The following is a 26,227-nucleotide window of genomic DNA, read 5'->3' as shown; positions in this document are numbered from 1 at the left end:
AGACGTGGAGCTGGTGCAAATACAAGCATCAGATGCTTGTCTAATATAAACAGAGGGGGGTAGAGTATCCAACATCTATACTCAAAGTAAAAGTACAAGTACTTGCGGAAATGTTTACTCAAGTAAAAGTAACTATCTTAAAAGTTACTCGAGTAAGAGTAAAAAAAGTATCTGATGAAAAAATTACTTAATTAAATAGTTACTAGTTACTTTTCATTTTATTTTTATATATATATATATATACTTTTTCCTCAATTTCTGTTTAAAGGACAGATTTTTTTCAACACATTTCTAAACATAAAAGTTTTAATAACTCATCTCAAATAACTGATTTATTTTATCTTTGGCATGATGACAGTAAATATAATTTGATTCAATTCAATTCACCTTTATTTGTATAGCGCTTATACAATGTAGATTGTGTCAAAGCAGCTTTACATAAAAGGTCATAGTAAATAGTAAATAGGAACAGTGTAGTTCAGTTTGTAGTGTTTAAGTTCAGTTCAGTTGAGCTCAGTTCAGTGTGGTTTAATCATCACTACTGAGAGTCCAAATACTGAAGAGCAAATCCAACGATGCGCAGCTCTACAGATCCCGAACCATGCAAGCCAGTGGCGACAGCGGAGAGGGAAAAAAAACTTCACTAAAGGCGGAGGTGAAGAAAAAAAACCTTGAGAGAAACCAGGCTCAGTTGGACACGACCAATTTAATTTCTCCGCTGGCCAAACGTCTTGTGCAGAGCTGCAGTCTCAGTGGCGGAGGCTGGAAGCTGGCCTCAGCGAAGACTCGTCTGTCTCTGGAGCGTCACAGGAATCAGTCTCATGTTCTCCACTCCTCCATGACCACCACAGTAGCTGCTCAGGATTCGGCCAGGTCCAGGATATAAAAAACCTTGGGATCATCTCGTCGTTGGTCTTGGATCGAATCAGTGACTCTGCATAGTCTGAGGGCCTCGGGAAGAGTATCCCCAGGTGGAAATGGAGAATAAAGAAAATAATAGATATTTAAATAAATAATAGATATTTGACTAGATATTTTTCAAGACACTTCTATACAGCTTAAAGTGACATTTAAATGCTTAACTTGTTTAATTAGGTTAACTAGGCAGGTTAGGGTAATTAGGCCAGTTATTGTATAATGATTGTTTGTTCTGTAGACTATCAAAAAATATAGCTTAAAGGGGCTAATAAATTTGACCTTAAAATGATTTTTAAAAAATTAAAAACTGCTTTTATTCCAATCCCGAACCAACCCCTTGACATCAGACACAGTGATATTCCAAGATGGCGGCACCCTAGGTCTAAAAGCTATAGTTAAACATGCTGTTTTCTGCTAAATGGTTACATCAAATTTGTTTAAAATATTTTCATTAAAAGGGATCCAATGTACAAAATAATGTAAACTTGACTAAGTGCATCATTTCCCCTTTAAATCTTATATTTTTCATTACATTTTAATATAAATTTGTTGACATAAAAACTGATTTACTCTTACCGTTCATAAATCCAGATGTTTTGAAGGGTCACGAAACACTGAAACACATTTTTTGAGATGTTGAGAGTCATATATGTGTTCCACTCTACTAAACACTTATTAGGACACATGTTTCACTAAAAAGTGAAAATGTCTTGTTTTTGCGTTATTTCGAGCAAATGCATTATTCCGGATTGAAAAGAAATTTTGACACTACATTGCGGCGATTAGATCCTTCTGTAAATTTTTGCATGGAGATTGGATGTCTGTACCGGCCGGTACAAAGTGACGTCAGCATTGAGTTTTCAGCATTAATTCATGAGAAAGACTTGGTTCGAACCAATCAGTGCGCTCTATTGTGAATGAGATGTAACTTCATTAACATGCATGATGTCGCTTCAAAGACTCCTTTTACCTGTTACAGTGTTCAGAGAGATGCCACATTGTGTTTCCAACCATAATTCAAACAAGTGGAAGAAGAAGAATAGTTCGGAGACATGGGTTGTCAGTATTGTGTTTATAAATGTAACGCAACAAAGATTTTGTTTCCATTTCCCCACGATGAGAGCACAGCTCGCGTGTGGATATGTCCCATTGTCCCATTCTGCAAATGGTAAAATCCAGATTTGCCGCTGATCTTCTTTTAAAAAAGATGCGGTTCCAGTTCGTGTTAATTGTCCTGTCTCTACGGATTTGGTAAGTGTGCGATCAATGTTCGTTGTTTGTTTCTCCAGATGGCAAAGTTAGCTAGTATCGTCAGCAGTACTGTTTCAGTTTTTGAAGACATTACTTAGTGAAATGACTGAAGTTACTAAGTCGCTTACAGTAATATTATGAACTGAAAATGCTTTGTTCTGTGTCTTTTTAAACAAATGCACAACAGTTACATCCGTCCTCTAAACCTGAAGGGCTGTGTGAGGTGGGGTGCCAGACTGATGTTTTCACAACATACGTAGCATGCTAAGATTACAACAGAGACAATTAAGATTATAACAGTCGACTTTCTCAGTGCAGGACAGTATTTGTGGCAGGCACAATGGCGTATTTATTAGTTATTTGTTTATTTTAACTAATACAGTTGGGAATAATAACTACCATTGCAAGACTTCAATATTAACCTCGTCTGGAGCATGTTCACTTTCTGTTTGTGTTGAAAGGCTAAAAATGATAAGGCAGTGGACCCGCACTGTCATCAACCAGATAATGTGACTAAGGGGAATCTGAGGGAGAGAAATCCTGCACTTTTTACATGCAGCTCTCAGATCCGCTGTAAACGCTGCTCTCCGAATCACTGTCTATCTACCCTGCGGCTATTTGGGTTGCCGGCCGCGTGAAATGAAACTCCCCTTTTCATGCAAACCTTTCCCTCTAGCTGCTGGACATTCCCACCTAAACAAAGCCGAACTCACCCACTTTCCTCACTTTTTCCCAACTAGATGTTGAGACAGGGAGGGTTTCATGTCCCTTTAACACAATATTAATCCACTGTGACACTTGCAACTTTTTTATGTGGTCCCCTGCTGGCCATTAGTGGTAATGCAAAAACCAGCTGTGAAATGCTAGTGAAATAGTTTTCAATCAGTTTTTTTCTTATAAATGTACTGAACAGTTATGTGGTGATCAATTATTTCTTTTTAATAAAACTACTGTATTCTTTACAGTTCTATACACATTGGCATTAAAAAAAACGCATATATGTCTCATTAAACATTATCTAACAAGGGAATATTCAATACAATTATATTATAGCCTTGCGACCAATCAAATCTAACAATCATAACTCTGTCAACCGAACCCTCCATTGCTAATCATGATCATGTAATGAACAATCTGATATGCTCTTAACACAGGGTGAGAGTTTCATTGCAATGGAAAGTGTTCGGCCGTGCGTGCACGAGTGTATGTGCGCGCGCATTCGTCCGCGGGTGTGAGTGTGTGTTTTGGCTCGATGATATAGCGGACCGGCAGGGACCCCCTTTTAAAGACGCCAGCGCTGTTTGTGTAAGCCGAGCTCAGACATTGAGCTTCTCTGTGTTTTATTCATGAACAGAAACACGAGGAGAAGAATTCCTAATGGGACATGAAGCCAGGTACAACCGAAACCGACCGGCGAGACCCTCAATAGGAACAAACCACGCTTAAACGCTCTAAACATGACATTTATTTTAAACTAAAGATGTTTAAAATTAGCCTAAGTAGCTTTATTTTTGATTATCGTCCCCTCTTGAACGCTCAAACACCGTTTAGCGAAGATGCTAAATGTTGAATGAGTGTTTTAGTAACCTGATCCAATGATCTGGGGGCTCCACTGAAGGGCCCCGGTGAGAGAGGCTAAGCGTGGACAATAGACTTTGGAGTTGTGCTCTACAAACACACATTAAACTGCCTGACATGCGCAGTTCAGAGCCAGACTGGAAGCGGGCGCCACTGTCCCATAAATGGCTGTCAACATGCCATGAAGCGGTTTGAATATTTCATAAACCTTCGGTTTGTTCGATCTTTGTGTATAAAACGAATTTAAGCCTTCATTGTTTTAATGAAGTAATGAGTTTAAGTATTGAGCTTGAGTTTTCATTAGTGCTTGCTAATGCTACTTTTGCTCATATTTAGTGATTTGTACTTGGGAATAGGCATGGGACGAAACTGGTTTACCGCGGTTTGGAAAAGTCACGGTTTTAAAATTTTCTGTTATGTCTTTTCAAGGTATATGTAAGTTTTTGTTTGTTGTCAGAGACTTTTTTAGGACAACAGTATCACCGGCAGCAATGAAGGATCCATATCAGAAGCTACTGATCAGCCCCATGATTCAGCAAACATTTGAAAGACCAACTATAGACCTGAACAGTTCTTTATATCCCCAGAAAAGAAAGATAAATAAAGATATTTAAACCATGATATTTTTACCAAAGGTTATTATGCTGTGAGAATCTTATACAGCCCCATGCCTACTTGGGAAGGTGAGTATTCCCCTAGTTACCATCTAGAACACGGCTGGATTCACTTGGCAACATGCTAAAACTACCTTGAAAAGTAGACTGCTGTTGTTCTTTTGGCGAGTTCAGTATTATAGTGAAGTGAGCCTTGTTAAGTACGGTTTTACCCATACTCAAAATTTGGCCTCTGCTTTTAACCCATACATCCAGTTCCTGGGGAGCAATTAGGGATTAGGTTCATTCACTCCCCCATCTTGTCAGATCTGGGAATCAAACCTTCAACTTTTCAATTACAAGTCCAATCCATTTTTTAATTCATATAAAATATAGCAATATTCTCTTGTTTTTTTTTTATCCCGGATGAGCCCCCAAATTAGGATTATTGGTGATCTTGAACATGCAATCATATATCAACTCTGACCTATCAAGTATATTTGACACTAGATATGGATAATACATTAACACTTATATATACTGTATATTTATTCATTCGGTTCAGTCCCTTATTTATCAGGGGTCACCACAGCGGAATGAACCGCCAACATTTCCAGCATATGTTTTACGCAGCACATAACTCAATACTGGGAAACCCCCATACACTCTCACTTTTACACACACTCGTACACTACGGCCAGTTTTGCATACTGAATTCCCCTATAGCACATGTCTTTGGACAGTGGGAAACCGTAGCACGTGGAGGAAACCCAGACCAACACTGGGAGAACATGCAAACTCCACACAGAAATGCCAATTGGCCCAGCTGGGACTCAAACTAGCAACCTTCTTGCTGTGAGGTGACAGTGCTAACCACTGAGCCAACGTGCCCCCCCTATATATGGTATACTCCTGTTTAAAGTGTTACATTTCCTATCTTCACATTTGATAATATTCCAGACGAACCCCCAGATTGTTGGATCGAAGTTTAATATAGACTTATTGGCGACATCAAAGATACTAGAATTAATTTGAAGTCATTTTTTAAAAATTATATTAAAGATAGAATTTTCTTTGGTCCCATGTTTCTTTTAAATATCCTGGATGAGCCCCAAAATTAGGATTATGAATGCTATCAGTTATGAACTCTGACCTATCAAGTATATTTGACACTTGAAATGGATAATACATCAACATTTAAATATACTGTATATTCATTCGGTTTAGTCCCTTATTTATCATCAGGGGTCGCCACAGCGGAATGAACCACCAACAATTCCAGCATATGTTTTACGCAGCAGATGCCCTTCCAGGCATAACTCAATACTGGGAAACCCCCATACACTCTCGCATTCACACACACTCATACACTACGACCAATTTTGCTTACCCAATTCACCTAGCACGTCTTTGGACTGTGGGAGAAACCGGAGCATCTGGAGGAAACACGGGGAGAACACGCAAACTCCACAGAGAAATGCCAGCGACCTTCTTGCTGTGAGGCGACAGTGCTAACCACTAAGCCACTGTACTATATACTGTATATTCCCATTTAAAGTGTTACATTTCCTATCTTCACATTTGGTAATATACCGGACGAGCCCCCAGATTCTTGGATCGAAATTTAATATAGACTTATTGGCGACATCAAAAATACTATAATTAATTTGAAGTAATTTTTTTAAATGATTTTAAAGATAGCATTTTCATTTTCTCATGTCTCTTTTTAATATCCCGGACGAGCCCCCAAATTAGGATTATTAATGCTATCAGTTACGAACTCTGACCTATTAGGTATATTTGACACTAGAGATGAATAATACATTAAAAATGCATATTACCATTTAAAGTGTTACACTTCCAATCTACACATTCGGAAATATCCCGGACGAGCCCCCATATTGAACGATACATTTTTTTTGTAGACTTCAAAGAGGCTGTATGTCATCAACTCTTAACTGTCAAGTTCCAAAAAAATTATTTAATTATAAACTTTATTCAAGACAACACATAAATAATGCAGTAACATTTATACATACAGTCCATTTATAGTGTTACATTTCCAATCTATGCAATTATTTTGTGCTGAGAACTCTTATGGTTGTCAGACCGCGGGAATACAACACTCCAATTACGCCATACGCAGGATAGTGTTTCCACCTCAAAACTGATATACCCACATTTTGAACGCATACAGGGACACGGAGATGCAAGGTAAAGCAGCCTGAAGAAAAGGAAGGACCAGAGTTGTTTAAACTAACAAAGGTATAGAGGAGAAAGTGCAGTTTGAGGGGAACAGTCGAGTGGTGGGTGTTGTTGTGGATCTGTGGGTGTGTGTTTTTGTGCGTCATTGGGGAGGTGTGTTGTGGTATGGTCTGCTGTGGCGAGATGTGGACAGTCAGTGCGGCTCTGTTGCAGTGGAGGCCACATTACACCGGCTTCTCTTAAGTTGAGTTCTTCTTCAAAGACCAAATACAGATACGACTATGAGCCAACACAAGGTAAGTGGACCTTCGATATAATGGATTAATATTTGAATGTTTCTGTAAGGGTATCTCTTTATACCTGTTGCTTGTTTATATATGTAAAAGTAACAGTATTCAGTTCAAATCACTTACAGTTTCAATTAATTATCTTTTAATACTGTGATCACGCTTCTAGTGTTGACACTTGTTGTCTTTTCATAAATTATACTGGTAATTTAAAAGTTAATTGTTAAGTATAATAACACCTATAAACAAATTAACTATAGAAACCAATGAATTGAGAATTATTTTTTCAGTTAGCCATGTTTTTGTTGAAGCATTGTGTGAACATTTTGTCCGCCATGTTTAAATGACTGACAGTTGACTCATGTGAAACCTGAATCTCTATGGCAACTCTATTACTGGGTAATACAATGCATCTTTAAGTGCGCACATGGCAAACTGGTGGTCAATTATTGTTATTAAATTAGCATTTATACACATTAACTCACTTTAATTATCAAGTATTTCATTAAAAGGAATAGATTCTGCCAATTTTCTCTTTGTGTGTGTTGTTTGTCTGATTTTGCATGACTGTGCGGTATTTGAGAGCAAGTGTGAGATGCTTTCACAAAGAACAGATCCACACAGTCATTGAAGAGTCTGAGACAACAGCTCTACTGTTGACCCCTGTATTAGTCAGTCATATAGGGGCTTTACACTAACAACAGCCGTTTATACCATCTGAAAAGAGCAGTTTAGGAGTGTGCACGTGTTGGTTCAAAACCAATGGAATGGTGCAGTATTAGAGGAACAGACAGTTAGTTTAGTTTTGCAGAATTACATTCATTATATAATTTAATTCAAGTATTCTAAATGTTTTTATGTGATGTTTATATTTAAATGTCCGGTTTATGGTTGGTTACTTCTATAATTGAAAGCCAGTCGTAAGTGCCAATTTTCCAAAATTGAGATTTATGCATCGTATGAAAGCTGAATTAATAAGTTTTCCATTGATAAAAATATTTTTGTCATGATAGATCAATATTTTGGAAAGATGTTTAAGATATTAGGACAAATTTTAGCCTAATTGTTTTTACAAAATAACTTCATGGAACATGATCTTAACTTAATATTAAAATGTTCTGTTTTTTCATCAAAGTAAAATCAACAATTCTTACCCATACAACATATATTCTTATACAATATTATTCTATACTAAACTTAATGAAAAACACCCTTCTGTCAATGTAACTAAATATTTCTTTTCCTCTGTATTTAAAATCAGGTGATACCTAAAAAATGACAGAACGACAGATGGCTTCTACTGAAAGGAGCCTACGTAAGTTTCATTTAAACTATGGTGAGATTTTATTTTGTTGTTTTCTACTGACTATTCTCTACTTGTTGCCACACTGCAAGTATAAATTGGGCCCTATATAAAATATATATTTATAGTATGTTTGTCCATTGGGTTTGATAGATCTAGGCTCTAATTTCCTCTACAATCATCATAGAACCTGACAAATCTACACTGTTTTGCTGATGATACACAGGACTACTTTTTGGACAATGCTGCCGGGCATTTTTGCAGAGCAATGTTGCTTGGGTATTTTTCTATTAAGAATTGACAACACTATTGTATCTGTAGACCCATTACCTAATTAATGTTTCACCCAGTTGCCTATTTATGGCATTATTTCCCAAAGTTGCCAGGCAATATTGCTTAAAAGGTTGCCCTGTGTATCATCAACATTAGAATAGTTCTGAGATCTTTACTAGGAAAGCTTGATACATTGGCTAAATTGTACTTTAGTTTTGCATGTAAATATTAAAGACAACACTATGTATGAATTCAAGTTTCTTAACTAATAAGGTGCAACCCTATTGAACACCACATCACAAGGAAATCATCATTTTGAATCATCACAAAATCTATGCCAAATCCCATCTCATTTTGATCTATACCAGGGGTGCCCAAACTTGGTCCTGGATGGCTGGTGTCCTGCAGAGTTTAGCTCTAACTTGCATCAACACACCTGCCAGGACATTTCTAGCAAGGAGCTTGATTAGCTAGCCCAGGTGTGTCTGATTGGGGTTGGATCTAAACTATGCAGGACACCAGCCCTCCAGGAACGAGTTTGGGCACCCCTGATCTATACAAACAAGGATTCATTGTCTTGTGATGTTGTGTTTACATGATGGGAACCTGGGCCATGTGCATTATCTGGTTGTCTGACCTCTTCCCGCTCTTTTCATCTCCTGGACTCGCTTCTTAGGTATCCAGGCTGATGATGACCTGAAGTCCATGATTGTTGGCACAGTGATGAGAAAAATCAAGTCTCGCACATGGAAAAAGCAGCGTTACTTCAGGCTACAAGAAGACTGCATGACTATCTGGTACCAGAGCAAGAAAGCAGGGAATGCCCACTCCACCTGTAAGTCGAGCTACTATCCATAATCTCTAATTGTTTTACAGTGATTTACAGCGTTGGTAGTGTACTGCATTACAAGAACAATCTCAAAGGATCATATCTTCTTCATGGAGGACCATCTTCCTGTAGATTTCAATTCTTTTTTTTTTCTTCACTTAGTACACTTGTTGAACCACATTTCTAAATTTGGTCAATATAATGGTCAATGAGATCAAGAGAGACTGGATTGATGTCCCCAGATCATCATAAGAAGTTCAACTCTGACACATCTGCATGGACATTTGTAGTGATCCATATTTAGAACTTATTTAGCTTGTGTTTATTTACAACCTGAATTTCATACTGATTGGAAGGTGAAGGTCTCCTCTGGTCCTAAAATCAACTCCTATTTGAACTTATGTTTTAAATTTTAATAAGAAAAGTCTGACCCAAAACAGAACACATCTTTGGAAGACAAGATATTTTAGATGACATTTGAGAGCTCCCTCATCTTCCGGCATTGGTGCTGAGATGTTCAAAGTCCAGAAAAGGAACCAAAAACATTGTCCGAACAGTCCATGTGACAACAGTAGTTCAACTGTAATCATAGGAAGCTCCAAGAACACTTTTGTGCACCAATAGATTTGGGTCCATGTTTACTACAGACAGTATAATGCTTGCATGTTGTGCCATTGACTCTAATAGCAATATGTTGTATTCCCTCTAGTAAACGCAAACCTTAATTAACTGAAGAGAACGCAAAGGCAAACAAAGTCATTTTCAAATTTTTTGGTGCACAAAAGTGTTCTTGTTGCTTAGTATGATTACAGTTGAACCACAGACGTTACAAGGACTGTTCTGACAATGTTATTGTTTCTTTTTCTTGACTTTAAACATCTTGGGACTGGTGATGGAGGACGATGGAACTCTTTAAGCCTAATATGTAGTGTATAGGTACGCAAATGAAGAGACTGTTTCAAGAGTTCACACTTAGCTGATGATTGATTATAAAGCGTGTTTGGAATGCTGTCCCGGGAGAGAGCCCTGAGCTCATAAGATCCTCAGGCCCAGGGCTCCCTGCAGCGCAAGAGGGGAGTTTGAGCTCAGGTAGAGGGCCACCACGCCACCCACCTAGAAAAGGAGAAGGAGTTGGGGTGGAAGGGGGGTTCTTTAAAACGAAGATGGCTGTGTAATGGAACTTAGGGTATTTATAGTGACTCAGGAATTGTCTGATTGGTGAATTATGAATTGGCTAATGCATGACCAGCTGTGTTTAATCATAAGCATGGGATCCTTTCGAAATTAGTTTAAAATAAACTTGTGTTTGGGAGGAAGTCAGAGAGTGTCGGGCTTGTATATTTTGGGACCAACATCTTTTGAGACAACATAAATATTGGTCAGGGTCTTAACTCCAACTCTTAAGGGGGTCACACACCAGAAGTGCCGCTTGGCAACGCGCCACGCAGCGCCATGCATTTCCGAATTCTAAACATAGGTTTCTATCAGGGTACACTGTCCGCGGCGCCCAGCCACGACTCAGGACACTGTTCATATTTCTGCCAAGCCACAGAGCGCCATTTGAATAGTTTCATTTTAAATATCATTCAAATGTGCGCGTCTGGTGTGCGATACTTACAACTGTCATGGCGCATGCGGTGTGTGACTTGATTTAGGGTTTTCCCCAATTCATAGGTAGTTTGGTAAATGGTTTTGTATGTGTGTTTAGTTTCCGTGGGTGATGTGGAGGCTGTACGGGAAGGGCACCAATCAGAGGTTCTACTCAGCATTGCCGACGAGTTTCCTCCTGACCGGTGCTTCACCCTTGTGTTTCGTGGACGACGAGGCAACTTGGACCTAGTGGCCGAATCCACACAGGAGGCGCAATCATGGATAAAAGGGATACGCAAACTCATCGATAACCTAGAGAACATGGGGCAGAGAGAGAAACTGGACCAGTATCCTTTACTGTCACTCTTTATCTGCTTGTCTATCGTTCCACCCTCTGTCCATCTTACACACACACACAAAAGGTTTCGCACAGGCTAAAAGGCATTAAAGGACACTTAAATACATTGAGACATTGTCACATCTGATATCCATAACATTCTCCAATAGCTAATATGATTTAGTTGGAGGACAACATTTTTAACCCTATTCCTTAAAAGTCCTGGAAAATGCTTTGCAATGTGCAATTTTGGTCTAGATATGACGGAATATCAACTGAAACATGAACAAAAATGCCAATAGCATAGTGGTTTATAAAGAGTGGTTGAGCTCAAACTCATCAAATGAGAAGCGTATTGAAATGGGCGGGGCATGTCAGATACTAGAGAGCCTTTGATTGGTTTAAATTTTGTCTTTGTTTTTTAAAGCACACAAGCTTGTAGATATCCTTGAGACTAACATACTGATTCCAACATCTGAAAAAAACTTTTAATTTCACACCTGAATTGAAGTCCAAGCCCCTTGTTTAAGCATTAAACCCATTTGAAATCAGATCAGTTAGGCCGCATTTACACTGCATGGTTCAAGTGACTCAATTCCGATTTTTTTCTCCCATGTGGCACAGATCGGATATGGCCCATGTACGTGTAAGCAGGAACAAATCACATGGATTCCGATTTACTCAAATCAGATTCAGGCCTTGTTCATATGTGGAATTTTTATCCGATATGAATCGGATCTGTGTTCTCGTGTCTGCAGTGTAAGCAGGTAGATCGGATTTTCACCTGTCAATGCGAGTCATGCGTCATTAAAAACCATAGCGAATGACGTCAAGTCTGACACTTTCATTCCAGAACAGACTTCAGCTGAGTCCCATACCTTAAATCTAATACACGAGGACTAAAACAGCTTTTATATTATTATAAAGCACAGGTATTTAAGCATGTTAACGAGAGCGAGAAAGCGCAATGTCCGCCAGGTAACCAATATAAACTAATATAAAACTAGTGCATATATCACTTGCATAAATCACGCCATGGATATGACATTAAGATGCCTACTGGTTTAAAAAAAGCCTATATATCAAAAGAAGATGGACAAATGAGAACATTTCTGTTGTAAACTATAGTAAAACAGCTTGTCAAAAGCTGCGAACAGATTGCATATAGGAATAGAGAAAAGAGAACTCTTTAATTATCAGCTGTTAGTCAGCGCCCACTCTTTTTTTTCCTGGTCATTCCGTCTTTGCCCTGTGGTGTGTAAATGCAGACGTTCGGATACGAGTCACTTTTAAAAGATGATGTAAGCGGGTCATCAAAAAAATCGGATACAGTCACAAAATCGGAATTGACCATCAAGATCTGCAGTGTAAATTCAGCCTTAGAAGATAAAAAATGTCCGGGTTTTCCCTTAAACACCTTTTCCAGATGGATCTGTGACTGGTTTAAAAAGGCAGACAAAAACAGAGACGGACGGATGAACTTTAAAGAGGTCAGAGATCTGTTGAAGATGATGAACGTGGACATGAACGAGCACCACGCTCTCCGTCTCTTCACGGTAACTGCACATTTATGGCAAACCTACGGCTGCACTGCTGTACCTCTTTGTAGCTCGTTCTAGCCTCTGTGACCGTGTTGACACTTGACACACTTATGTCATTATTTGGCAATTCATTTTCAGCTAGTTGTTTGATTTTGTACCTTCGCGTGTTCTGCAGATGGCGGATAGGTCTCAGTCGGGGACACTCGAGGATGATGAGTTTGTGTTGTTTTATAAGATGCTGACTCAGCGCGAGGACATCCTGCGAGTGTTTCAGGAATATTCGGCCGATGGACAGAAGCTAACACTTAAAGATCTGAAAGATTTCTTACGGGAGGAACAGTTACATGAGGACGGAGTTCAGCAATACGCACTTAACCTCATTGAACGCTTTGAACCTTCTGAGACTGGTAATTCATTTGGTTGAAGCATAGCTAACGAACTTGCTTGTGTGTCTTCAGAGCTTATGTTAATTCGATTTTACTTGGGATCAAGTCCCAAAACAAACTTTAAACTTCCCAAACTCAATATTGGTACTTCTAGATGTGTGTAGTTGACAAATAGCCAGTTAAAATGCAGAGGACATGGTTTTCACTTACAAAATGTATGAAGTTCCTATGTTTTTAGAAATATATGGATAAAAAAGAGTTTTGAGATTTTGCTTATGGAAAACGAAGAAATGCATTTTAAATTTACTGCATTTTAAATCATGCCAATTCTAATGGTATTTTGTCATGTGTGACACTAAAAATGCAATGTCATGCCAACAAACAATGTATTTTTGACATCTTGGTCATCTACAAACGTATTAATTCAGTTTCCCTACATTCTTGTAGCAAAAATGTTACAAGCAATGACGTTTGATGGTTTCCTGATGTACCTGAGCTCATCAGAGGGCTCCATTTTCAACCCTGCAATGCTCGAACTCTACCAAGACATGTCTCAGCCTCTCTGCCATTATTTCATATCATCTTCTCATAACACATACCTACTGGAGGACCAAATCAGAGGACTTAGCAGTGTGGAAGGCTATATACGGTACACTTTTTCATTAATCTGTATCAAGTAGGCATTTCCTAACGTGCATGCTTTTCCTTCTTAGTACAGGACTTTACCTTCGCACAAAAGCAAAATCTTCTCTACGTTCATAAATGTGAACTTTTGTTTAGAGCACTGAAACGTGGCTGCCGATGTGTAGAAGTGGACTGTTGGGATGGACCAAATGGAGAGCCAATTGTCTATCATGGGCACACATTCACCTCCAAGATCTTGTTCAAGGACGTTGTCACTGTGCTGGGCAACTATTCTTTTAAAGTATGTCACAACTATTTATTCTATTAGAACTATGAGTTCCAACTTTCTGACAAAAAGTGGTGAAGTAAATTTTCATTTTAGGGTGAACTGTCCCACAGAGTATATCAGTAGCGTGGTACAATTTCAAGACATTAAAAAAAATGGTAATGGTAGCAGAAGTTAACACCATGGTACTGTGATTTATGTACCGTGACAACTGAAGGATCTTAAATACTTTAGTACTACCTTGGCAAACAAAAATCATGATAATACCACAGTAAATTTTAAATATTTCCCTAAGGCAAATATGCATATATTTTTTTTTTAGAAGTAACATGGTACACAAATTTTACTATCATAGTAGATACACTCACCAGTCACTTCATTAGGTACACCTTACTAGTACTGGGTTGGGCCTGCTTTTGCCTTTAGAACTGCCTTAATCCTTCGTGGCATAGATTCAACAAGGTACTGGAAATATTCCTCAGAGATTTTGGTCCATATTGGCATGATAGCATCATGCAGTTGCTGCAGATTTGTCGGCTGCATATCCATGATGCCAATCCCTTGTTCCACCACATCTCAAAGGTGCTCTATTGGATTGAGATTTGAGTACAGTGGACTCATTGTTATGGTTAAGAAACCAGTTTGAGATGATTCGCACTTTATGACATGGCGAGTTATCCAGCTGGAAGTAGCCATCAAAAGATGGGTACACTGTGGTGATAAAGGGATGGACATGGTCAGCAACAATACTCAAGTAGGCTGTGGCATTGACACGATGCTTACTTGGTACTAAATGGCCCATAGTATGCCAAGAAAATGTCTCTCACACCATTGCACCACCACCACCACCAGCCTGAACCATTAATACAAGGCAGGATGGATCCATGCTTTCATGTTGTTGATGCAAAATTCTGACCCTACCATCTGAATGTCGCAGCAGAAATCGAGACTCATCAGACCAGGCAATGTTTTTCCAATCTTTTATTGTCCAATCTTGGTGAGCCTGTGCGAATTGTAGCCTCAGTTTCCTGTTCTTAGCTGACAGGAGTGGCACCTGGTGTGGTCTTCTGCTGCTGTAGCACATCTGCCTCAAGGTTGGATGTGTTGACATGCTCTTCTGCATACCTCGGTTGTAACAAGTGGTTATTTGAATTACTGTTGCCTTTCTATCAGCTCAAACCAGTCTGGCCATTCTCCTCTGACCACTGGCATCAACAAGGCATTTGCAGCCACAGCCACTCACTGTATATGTTCTGTTTTTCAGATCATTCTCTGTAAACCCTAGAGATAGTTGTACGTGAAAATCCCAGTAAATCAGCAGTTTCTAAAATACTCAGACCAGCCCGTCTGGTACCAACAACCATGCCACGTTCAGTCACTTAAATCACCTTTCTTTCATATTCTGATGCTCGGTTTGAACTGCATCAGATTGTCTTGACCATGTCTACATGCCTAAATGCATTGAGTTTCTGCCATGTGATTGGCTGATTAAAATTTTCTGTTAACGAGCAGTCGGACAGGTGCACCTAATAAAGTTGCTGGTGAGTGTATATTAGAATACTATTGTATTATAATCTTGCCATTTGATCCTATCACTGTACCTGTGGTACTTTCATAGTGCTCTTTTGTAAAACGAGGGTTCCCGCATGTCATGTACTTTCTTTGTAAAAAACAAAACAAAACAAAAACAAGCCCCTTGCAATAAGACAATTCTATGCACTTCCAGTGCAGATTTGTTTTGAGCTGTGTCCTAAACAGATGTGACATGACAACACGCAAGTAAAGATACTTTTTATTTTTAGTCAGTAAAAGTCGGGGTATTTAACATTTGACTCCCTGTAAAGTAGGAACCCTGTAAAATGTTTTTAAAGCTACTTTCTTCAACTTTAATCTTTTTAAAATAGGTAAAGTACTGTACTAGCATGAATTTTTGTGACCGACTGGGGTCAGGTTCACTCTAAGCCATGGCACTGTGCCCTTCTGTTTGTGTGTAACGTGATCTTGGGCAGTCGACCCCTGCCTGGCAGTGCGTTAGTCGCTGCTCTGTGTCGAGTGTACCATTTCACTCCATCACTTATTCACACACACACACATACACACTCTCTCTCCCCTCTGCAGGCATCAGAGTACCCTGTCATCCTGTCCATTGAGAACCACTGCAGTGTAGAGCAGCAGAAAATCATGGCCCAACACCTCACCCAGATCCTGGGAGACAAGCTGCTGAAAAGCACTTTAGATGGAAAGATTCCTATCGGCCTCCCGTCCCCTGAGGTGAGCCGGAGAGCATAGATGCACACGGTCAGTTAAACAAGTACTTCCACTTAGCAAGTACACTCAACTGGACTACTTAATGAGCAATGCATATCTAGCATTAGCCATTCATCATGACAGCAAAGATCTTGAAGTTTCCACCCCACAAGCAAGTGTATCAGAGTTCAGAGTGCAGTGACCTTTGTAGGATACGTTCACTTTCGCTGGTAGTTTACCTAGTGTGGCAGCTATACGATCTATATTCATGTCACCCAGCAAGGCTGAATTATTAAAGCTAACAATATTATTGTCTCCCCATAAATCCAGAAGACCCTGCTGAAAAGACCAGCTTAAAGTTAGCTTCTCTGCTTTTCCTAGTGAAAATTATTGAAGAATTAACCACTGCTATTTTAGCAGAGTCTTACCAGAAGTGGCATATCACAGACATAACCCTAGCTTAGCCATTATCGAGAACCGAGTATATCCTGGTGAAGCTAATTCACCAAGGAAATCTTGCTGACTAAATCTCCTTTCAAATTTTTATTGTTTGTTACGACAGTCACTTAGTCAAATTATGTGACGTTGTCTAGATAAAATTTTGACATGGCATGGGTACCAAATATGCTAGACTACACATTGCTTCACGATCAATCATCGAGTGATGTCTACAACAAGCATTCTGTCATCAAGAAGCCGCTTAAATTATAAATGTCCCTGTAATTGTCTAATTTGTTAGTTTACATGGTAATTCCAGTACACACTCACTAGGCCATCAATCGTCAACATTTATCTTTGTATTCTGTCATGGCAGTTCTGCGACACATTATACAAGTACGTTGCCGTAACTCCACAAAGCTTTTTTTTTCTGTTTCATCGAAGCAGTCCTCTCTTTTTCCTTTTAGCATTTTAAAAGATGTGTATGGAAAAGATTCTGTGCTCCTATTAGTTAATGTTACCCATGTGATGGAATTGTTCATTGATCCTTCAAGAGATATTGAACATATTACCATCCGAATGAATGCTCTATTGCACAAAACTATTTTGTCATTGTGCTGCTGTACAAATATTCTGATGAAAGTGTATCATCTCCATATTTGGGTGTGTAGGATCTGAAAGGGAAGATTCTGTTGAAAGGAAAGAAGATAGGTGGATTAGAGGACGGCATGAATGGAGTAGTGGATGACCCTTTGATGGGAGAGGTGAGCGACGAAGAGGAGGTCACTGAAATTGAGGATGAAAATCATCGCAACAACAGCATACGACACAGAAGCAAGGTACAGCGATACTTTCAATTCAGTCTAAGAAATGAAGTTTACAACTGAGCAGTTAAACCATGTAAAACTGTAGCCTAGAGGGTAAATATATATAGTATTTTAACAAAAGGTTAGCACGAACTATTCTGCACCATAACAAGACACATATATCAAGTAACTTGAGGGGGACTGTTCCTGTAATAAGCTCACTGTAAGTCTTGGTAAATGTGCCAGCTATTTAGTAGACAACATGGAAATAATGTTGCAAATAATTGGCTAAATCAGGAGTACAGTTACTTTGGTTGCTCAATGCACCAGTAGATTGTAAAATATTGACTGGAGGTTTTGTATCACTGGGAGTCTATCAGGTCTTCATCAAAGCTCTACGGTGCATTTTCCTTGAGCAAGAGTTTCAGTCTGCCATGACTTTACCCACAAGATTCAGATCTACTTTCGTAACCCTTGCTGAACACACTCGTTTGGTTTGATCATCCATGGAAACTTCCACTTCAGGGCAGGAGTGTTACTTTGTTACAACTTCACTTGATAAAAAAAGACTTACCTAATCAGGTTGTCTTGTGTTGACGATAGCACAAGAAGCAACTGTTCATTAGAACGAAGAGATCAAGTGGGTTACAATGACTAATCATGTCAGCAATATACTCCAAGCCATGAAGAGCCTTAAAAACATACAAAACCTTGTGATAAATTCTGTATTGTATGGGTAACCAGCGCAGTTTAATTAGCACCTGAGTAATATGCCCTCTCTTCCTAGGCCCAATCCCAATTATGTTTCCCTCACGGTCCAAAAACATGCATATAGGGTAACTGGATATAGTAAATTCGCCGTAGTTTGTTTGTGTTTTAATGGGAGAGTGTGTGTGTTTGTAATTGGTGGTTCATTCTGCTCTGGTGACCAATGATAAAGAAGCAAATAAACTAAAGGAAAGTGCGTGAGTAAAAGGAGCAGTTTGGGGAGGAAGTAGACAAACAAGAACATGCAAGAGAGAAAGTCAGAGATCGATAAGACCATGGTCTTCTGCCATCTGATAGGTGGCCATGTGCACTTGCTGGCACTGCAGTTTCCAAGTGACACTTGATTCTTTGAACTCTGGTTAGCTGCAGTCAGGGATCACCCCTCTTGGTTTCTTCAATTCAAGATTCAGTCATCTTCTAGACTCATCAAGTGGAAATATTTGGCATGCTATGTTTAGCTTTGATCTCCCCCTTGTTGGATAACCAGTTTAAGCTAATTACTATGTAGTCCTCAAGTTGGCGCATTTATTCCAAGTACCTTTACTACAGGTATAGTCTCTCTGGATCTTGCTCAAGGGTACAATGTTAAAGGATTAACCCCTGCTGACTTTGAACATACGTTTGGTTACCAGCCCAGATCTAAGGCTACACCTCTCTAGGCATGTTGAATATCATGTTAAGTTGGCACAGCAGGTTGGCAACGACAAACTCAACAGATGGTAGTGTAAGATGAAGCCAGGTTGATACCTGGCCTCATTATTCAAGGGTCGTCTGTCATGACATTGTCTAAGTAGTGCTGGGTTCAATGGTTTGGGTAGTAGTACTAAATGCCTGAAGTAAAACCTTGGTCATTAAAAACCTAGCTACAAAAGTGGTTTGCTGGTCTTAAATGGCTTAAGTTGGTGTTAGCTGGATTAGCTAGTTGGCCACTTTGCCTTAAACACCTAAGCCTATTAAAAGAGTTTGCAAACCCTTTGAATTTATCAAAACAGACCAGCCTGGTCAGTGGAAAACAAGCAAACCTCTTTGGGCAACTCGAACTTGATTGTTTTTCCAACCTGTTAATGACCTGTTTTTGTACTGTCTAGAAATCCAAACAGCGACTGTCTAAAGAGCTGTCCGACTGTGTGGTTTACTGCAAGAGTGTCCACTTTAGCAGCTTTAAACATTCACGAAATCACTCCAAGTTTTACGAGATCTCCTCCTTCACGGAGTCTAAGGCCCGGAAGCACATAAGGGAAGCAGGTAAAAGAAACATGAGTCTGACAGCTTATAACAGCTCATCAATTATTTTTTTAGGGAATTGTATTGTCTTACTGTGTTTGTCTGTGTGCTACAGGAGCGGAGTTTGTTCTCCATAATGCCCGTCAGTTAAGTCGGGTTTACCCGAGTGGTTTGAGAACCGACTCCTCCAACTTCAATCCACAGGACTTGTGGAATGCAGGGTGCCAAATTGGTGAGCCTACCTTACATAGTAAAACATCGTTTAAATTGGGTTTTAATCATCCATGAGATTCTGGTTTAGCTACAATAATTAACCCCTTAGCGTTCCTTGATTCCTGTAACTAATTGTTCAGCGTATTGTGGGCAAAAAGATGGAATGATAAGGGGTTAAGATAAATTTCTTGAAGGCTTTCATGGAATATCAGAACATTAATGAGCATAGCATAACAAGGTATAAGTTTTACTGGCCTGCTTTTACCAGCCAAGCTTAGCTTAACCAGGTGGTGTGCTTGTTTTTTTGGCATTCAAGATGGTTTGGATAGTTTTTTTTAACTGTATGCTAAAATTCTGATGCAAATTAATTAACTTAGTATGAAGGTATGGGCACACACACCAAACAGCGGCATGGGAAAGGTGCAGGGTAGACACTGACACCAGCATACAGTAGTAGTTTTAAACCATCCGCACAACGTTTTTTATATTACGCACTTTTTATATTTTCACTTGTACAGTGGCTGTGATGTTTTGGCTGCAAAACATCTCTCAAAATGCTTTCTATAAATGCTAACAAAAGAAAAAAATGTATATGGATCTGGACCAGATTAGGATTTTCTTGATTACAAAAAGTTTTGTACACAGTCCGTAAATGTGATTGACACCATGTGAGGTCGTAATTATTTTTTAATGTGCAAAAATTTTGGATAAAAAGTGTGTGCAATAAACTTTAGACTAGGACCACTTGGATTTTAAATGTTAGCATTTAATGAGCAACGAGCGCCATATCACCCTGCAGCCCAAGACCAGTTACTCACTGAAGCTAAGCAGAGCTGAGGCTATTCAGTACCTGGATGGGAGACCACATGATAAAACCAGGTTGCTGTTGGAAGTGGTGTTAGAGAGGCTAACAGGGGCACTCAACCTATGGTCTGTGTGAGTCCTATTGCCCCAGTATAGTGATGGGGACACTATACTCAGGACTCAACAGTGCGACTATTTCGCTCGCATTTGTGACTATTGCGGATTTGTTTAGTGGCACGTGCTATATATATGTAATATGTAGTATGCTATATATATGTAATATGTAGTATGTAATATATATATATATATTACAGCATATATATGCGTTTTTGCATTACTTTATATGCAAACTTTGGCAGAAGTTTTAAGAAAAATAAATAATAATAGGCCTAATAATAATAATAATAACAACAGAATAAGAATTTATTCTGTTGGTGAGGGCCATATATGTTTAATAGAAAGGATGGTATTAGGGTTTGATCTGTGTAATATATTATGCAAACAAAATAAATTCTGCTAAATAGAAATATTCTTAAAAGTCACATTATTTTATATGCCATGAGGAAAACGTGTGTTTCACTGTAGCTAACACCGCAAGTATATTTCAATCCTGTGGGAAGCACTGAACACATTCAATTTCTTACACTTAACTATGGATACAATATGGTCTATAATGCATTGTCTATCTCATTAAAAACAAAGTTTAATTTGCATCAAGAGATTAAGTTATACTTGAATCCCTGCCTCTTTATCTCACTCGCTTTACTTTTAGATCATTTTGACAGAATAAAATGCTCTGTCTTGCACTTTTAATGTAACCAGTATTAAAACAAATATTGTAAATAATAATATTAATAATATTTATGGATCAAAACTGGATCAAAAATTCAACAAGAAGCTGTCTAGACTCTAGGCATGTCCACAATTGAAGACTTGATTCGGATCAGTTTAGAAAGGCCTTCATAGAGCGACTTGATCCCAGTCCTGCTGTGGACCGCTAGCTAAACTTCATACAGCTTCAATTATAAATAATTATTAAATACTATTTAAGCTGTTGTTACAGTCAAATAAAACCTATTGTACTTATTGTATTCAAATGAATGAAACCGCTTTAAAGATCTCCTCATGTACATTTATTAGGCAAAACACTATATATGTTATACATTTTCACTGCGCTCCTAAAATTCTTTAATGTGCTCCTCCTTTAATGTGCTCCTGTTTCAACTTAGGAGCGCATGTGCTCCTCCTGAAAAAAGTAAGCGTCAAGCCCTAATACTGTCAGTGAGCACCATCTTTCGGGTGAGACATTAAACCGAGGTCCTGACTCTCTGTGGTCATTAAAAATCCCATGGCACTTCTCGTAAAGAGTAGGGGTATAACCCCAGTACCCTGGCCAAATTCCCTCTATTAGCCCTTACCGATCATGGCCTCCTAATCATCCCCATCCACTCTATTGGCTCTATCACTGTCACTCCACCAATAACTGGTCTGTGGTGACCGCACTGGCGCCATAGTCCTGTGGCTGCCGTAGCATCATCCAAGTGGATGTTGCACATTGGTTGTGGTGTAGTGAGACCCCCCCCCCCCCCCCCCTCATGATTGTAAAGTGCTTTTGGTGTATGGCCACACTCGATAAATGCACTATATAAATACACATTACTTACTTACTTACTTAAATGTTAGCATTTAATGAGCATTGAAATATAAAACATAGTATATATTCTTGTCTGCTGCCAGTTATCATGCTTTTTTTTGAGTAAAAATTGTTATATGTAGTATTTTACTACTAATTAAAATGGCGGTAAAAAGTAATTCAGTGCTAAATGCAGCTTCCTCTTCTCTTCCCAGTTGCTCTAAACTTTCAGACAGCAGGGGTTGAGATGGACCTAAATGATGGCTTATTCGGTCAAAATGGACGTTGTGGCTACGTATTGAAACCAGCATTCATGCGCAACTTTGAAGAGAGGTTTGACCCAGAAAACCCTCAAAATCGAGAAGATTACAAGCCACTTAGCCTGTCTATACAGGTACAGACTTGTACTGTGCATGTGCTAGCTTTAGATAAAATATGTTTGTGCTAAACCTGTTTTCCTCTCAGGTAATCAGCGGCCAACAGCTTCCCAAAGTAAACATCAAGGAGGGCTCGATCATTGACCCCTTCGTTCGGGTGGAAATTCACGGCGTACCACTGGACCAGGCCAAGCAGGAAACCAGATACATTGACAACAACGGTCAGTTAAAACGTATAGGAGCAGAGTTGTGTCTAGACTGAGAAAGACTAGACGCAGTTAAAACAGATCGAGTTGCTTTCAAACAAAATGGAAACAAATCTTGAGGATTTTAATGGACGTGCACTAATATATGCAGTGTTAAACTTGTGGGGTTACTGTGGTCGATAGTCTTATTTTAGCTTATAATACTAGCTAAGGTTAGTGCTAGGTAAAGTTAGTGCATATATATATTTTGGTGTATGTGTGTGTATTTTTGGATATACACAGGGTGTGAGGACTGCTCTCGCAATTTCTCTGTTTATTCTTAAAAGGTTTAACATAAAATAATTCGAGATAGCAAAACATCAGCCTGGCATGCACTCTTAATTCTTGAAATTTCACATGTACTATCTACTTTTCACTGCAGGTTTTAACCCAGTATGGTACGACACCCTTCAGTTTACCATTCACGCTCCTGAATTGGCATTGGTACGGTTTGTTGTGGAAGACTATGATAAAACCTCAAAGAACGACTTTGTAGGACAGTTCACTCTCCCTTTCACCTGTATTCAACCAGGTACGTCTCCATTCCACCAAATGCATCAAAAATTTATCCTCCCTGTTAATCCTAGGCACATTTAATTCTTCTTCACAGGATATCGTCACATTCATCTCCTGTCTAAGGACGGCACCAGCATACCTCCTTCCTCACTGTTTGTTCATATCCGGATTACAAACTTAACCTGAACGCTGAATTTGACACATGCACAAAGAAACAGAAAATGCAACAATTTCAAGTCTTCCCAGTCAACACGTGTTTGCAGAATTTGCTAAAGTCTTAATAAATACAGTATATATATATATATATATACTATAGATATATATATAGATATAGATATATATATATATAAGATAACGTTGTGTTGCTATATATTTAGTTAATCTGTACGCCAAATAATTTTTTAGCTATTTTGCTTAAGATTTGTGTGATCGTAGATATTATATCCAAGTGCACATTTAATGAGATGCATGTGTAGTCTAGAAATTATACTTTGCATAAAGATAACAAGCCTATTTTGGTTTAACGCATAATTATTACTTAATTTTAGAATTAAATATTATTCAGATATTTAAAATGTAATTCATATAGTTTTAAGATGTACGGCAACTCATTAAATCTTGCTTGGAACACTCCAGTTTTTATGGAAATAGGCATTTTACAACTCCCCTAGACTTAAACCTTTTTTTTAGGTCTGGTGGGAGCACTTTTAGCTTAGCTTAGCACAAATGATTGAATTGGATTAGACCATTAGCATTACACTCAAAAAAAAAAAAAAAACTTTGATAATTTTCCCATTTAAAGCTTGACATTTCTGTAGTTACATTGTGTACTAAGACCAACGGACAATGAAAAGTTGCTATTTTCTTGGCTGATATGGCTAGGAACTATACTCTCATTCATTCCAGGGTAATAATATCATTGTGCCTACTGCAGTCATGGTACAGCAACAAAGTTCATTGATTATTTTACACTAGAATGAAAGCATGGTTTCCGCCACACCAAAATTCATTCCCGCCACAGCTGCATTACAGCTTCACATTCAAAACCTTTAGTTGTTGCTGTTTTTTTATTATAGCGGTTTATAATCGCACCAAAATGTATTAAATGTAAGTGAGTTACAACAAAGCAAACTTTTCTGCAATAGTGCTGTGCGTATTTGTTTATTATTGTTGCTGACTGACTGACTGACTGACTGACAGGGCTGCGTGATGCATGAGGCCAGCAAACACGACGAAGATTTCAGTTATGATGAACGCAGTTTCCATAATTCTACTTCATTTATAGATAAAGGTCTGTGGCTCTGCGCACAATGACTTTATCATGCTGGAGTTTATGGCTGTTTTACTTTACTTCAGGACGCATCAATGTTGTTCTTTAGTCTATTGGGAGACATTCATAAATATTCCTATCAAATCTAATAAATGTTGGAGACATAGTCTTTACAGAAACGCACTAAATCGCACTTCAGCAGCGTTTATTTGAGAGTGCACAAGAAAATCTGAGCTTGAGCAGCGAATATTTGAGGGCGTGCAAGAAGTTTTGTGCACATACAGAGGAAATCGGCGTGCAAGCAAAGAGATTCGCCTGCTCGCATTACATGAATGTGATCTCGACGTGTAATACTGCGCTCACGACATTTGTCATTGAAATAACCCCATAGGTAGCTGGTAGATCTGTGTAAAATGCCTGCCACCACAGCTGAAAATAATCCTAGAGGACATATTGGTTTAGAAAATAGCAGCTTTTCGTTTTCTGTTGGTCTTAGTACACAATGTAACTTCTGAAACGTTTTGAACATTTTTGAACAAATGCTAATGGTCTAATCGAATTCAATGATTTATGCTAAGCTAAGTTATAAGTGCTCCTACCAGACCTGAATAACAGTTGAATGGATCCTAAAATAGTAAATCTCAACTGCGTCTCGCTAGGGGAGTTGCAAAATTGACCTATTTCCAAAAAAATGGAGTGTTCCTTTAAGTATTTTAGTAAAAATACCAATGGTTTCTAAGCCGTACAACTCTATTTCAGCAGTACTTACAGTGGTGTGTGTGTTAACTGCTCCTTTGGAATAAAGCACAGAGATAATGGGCACAAGGGCTCAATTACAATCTTACTTTGACCCCGAAGCACCTCAGGGGCCAGACTCGGTTACAAGGAGAGACAGAAGGAGGGCAGTGAAAACGACCGTGTCTGATCCCACCTCCACCTACCTGGATACAGTACACCATTGTATGCCTTTCAAAATACTTACACTTATGACTGCATCACTATTCACATAGCATGTATTAGAATATTCTGAATCATGTCGAGTCATTTGTTAATTCAAATGTATGCTGCTGGACCAATAGTGTTATATTTTTGTATTTCTAAGCTGAGCCGGATCTATACTTTTTTGTAACATTGGTAAGTAACTCTGTCTGTTTTGCTTGTGTATATATAATGTATGTATTTGTTTAAGCATTTGCCATATTCATTAATAAATAAAGATAATTTTGAAAGGACTTGCTATGTCATTTGGTGACACTGATTACGGTTTATGTAAATACTATATTATACACAGCATATTACACTTTACTATACTATGATTCAATAACACTATAGGATTTACACTTTTTTACTCCGGAGCATGTTTACTTTGGTATTTCTCGTTCAAATTTTCCATATTAAAAATGTTTAACATTACCCTACACCAGAGGTGTCCAAACTCCGTCCTGGAGGGCCAATGTCCTGCATATTTCAGTTCAAACCGCAATTAAACACACTTGAACCAGCTAATCAAGCTCTTTCCAGGTGTACTAGAACAGCGTTTCTCAACCCCGTTCCTGGAGAACCACCAGCTCTGCACATTTTCCATGTCTCCTTAACCAAACGCACCTGATTCAGATCATCAGCTGTTTAGGGGAAACTGAAAGACCTGTGATGTGTGTGACAGACAGAGGAGACATCCAAATCAT

The 26,227-nt window shown here is 38.7% G+C and overlaps 1 protein-coding gene across 1 annotated transcript; it reads left to right on the top strand.

Annotated features, from left to right (window-relative positions):
- The first annotated feature begins 6,752 nt into the window (after positions 1–6,752).
- plcd4a (phospholipase C, delta 4a) lies at positions 6,753–23,556 on the top strand. Its single transcript, XM_056448240.1, has 16 exons — positions 6,753–6,841; positions 8,094–8,147; positions 9,085–9,243; positions 10,946–11,174; positions 12,591–12,720; positions 12,881–13,112; positions 13,539–13,740; positions 13,872–14,016; positions 16,120–16,272; positions 17,358–17,525; positions 19,349–19,505; positions 19,600–19,716; positions 22,350–22,528; positions 22,600–22,732; positions 23,139–23,288; positions 23,367–23,556. Exons 2-16 carry the CDS (start codon positions 8,108–8,110, stop codon positions 23,456–23,458), a joined length of 2,286 nt encoding a protein of 761 aa, XP_056304215.1. The 5' UTR covers positions 6,753–6,841; positions 8,094–8,107; the 3' UTR covers positions 23,459–23,556.
- The last annotated feature ends 2,671 nt before the right edge of the window (positions 23,557–26,227 follow it).

This window comes from Danio aesculapii, chromosome 22, assembly GCF_903798145.1.
Source record: "Danio aesculapii chromosome 22, fDanAes4.1, whole genome shotgun sequence".
Classification (NCBI taxonomy): Eukaryota; Metazoa; Chordata; class Actinopteri; order Cypriniformes; family Danionidae; genus Danio; species Danio aesculapii.
The sequence above is the reverse complement of the archived record's forward strand: the minus strand, read 5'-3'. Positions and strand labels throughout refer to the sequence as shown.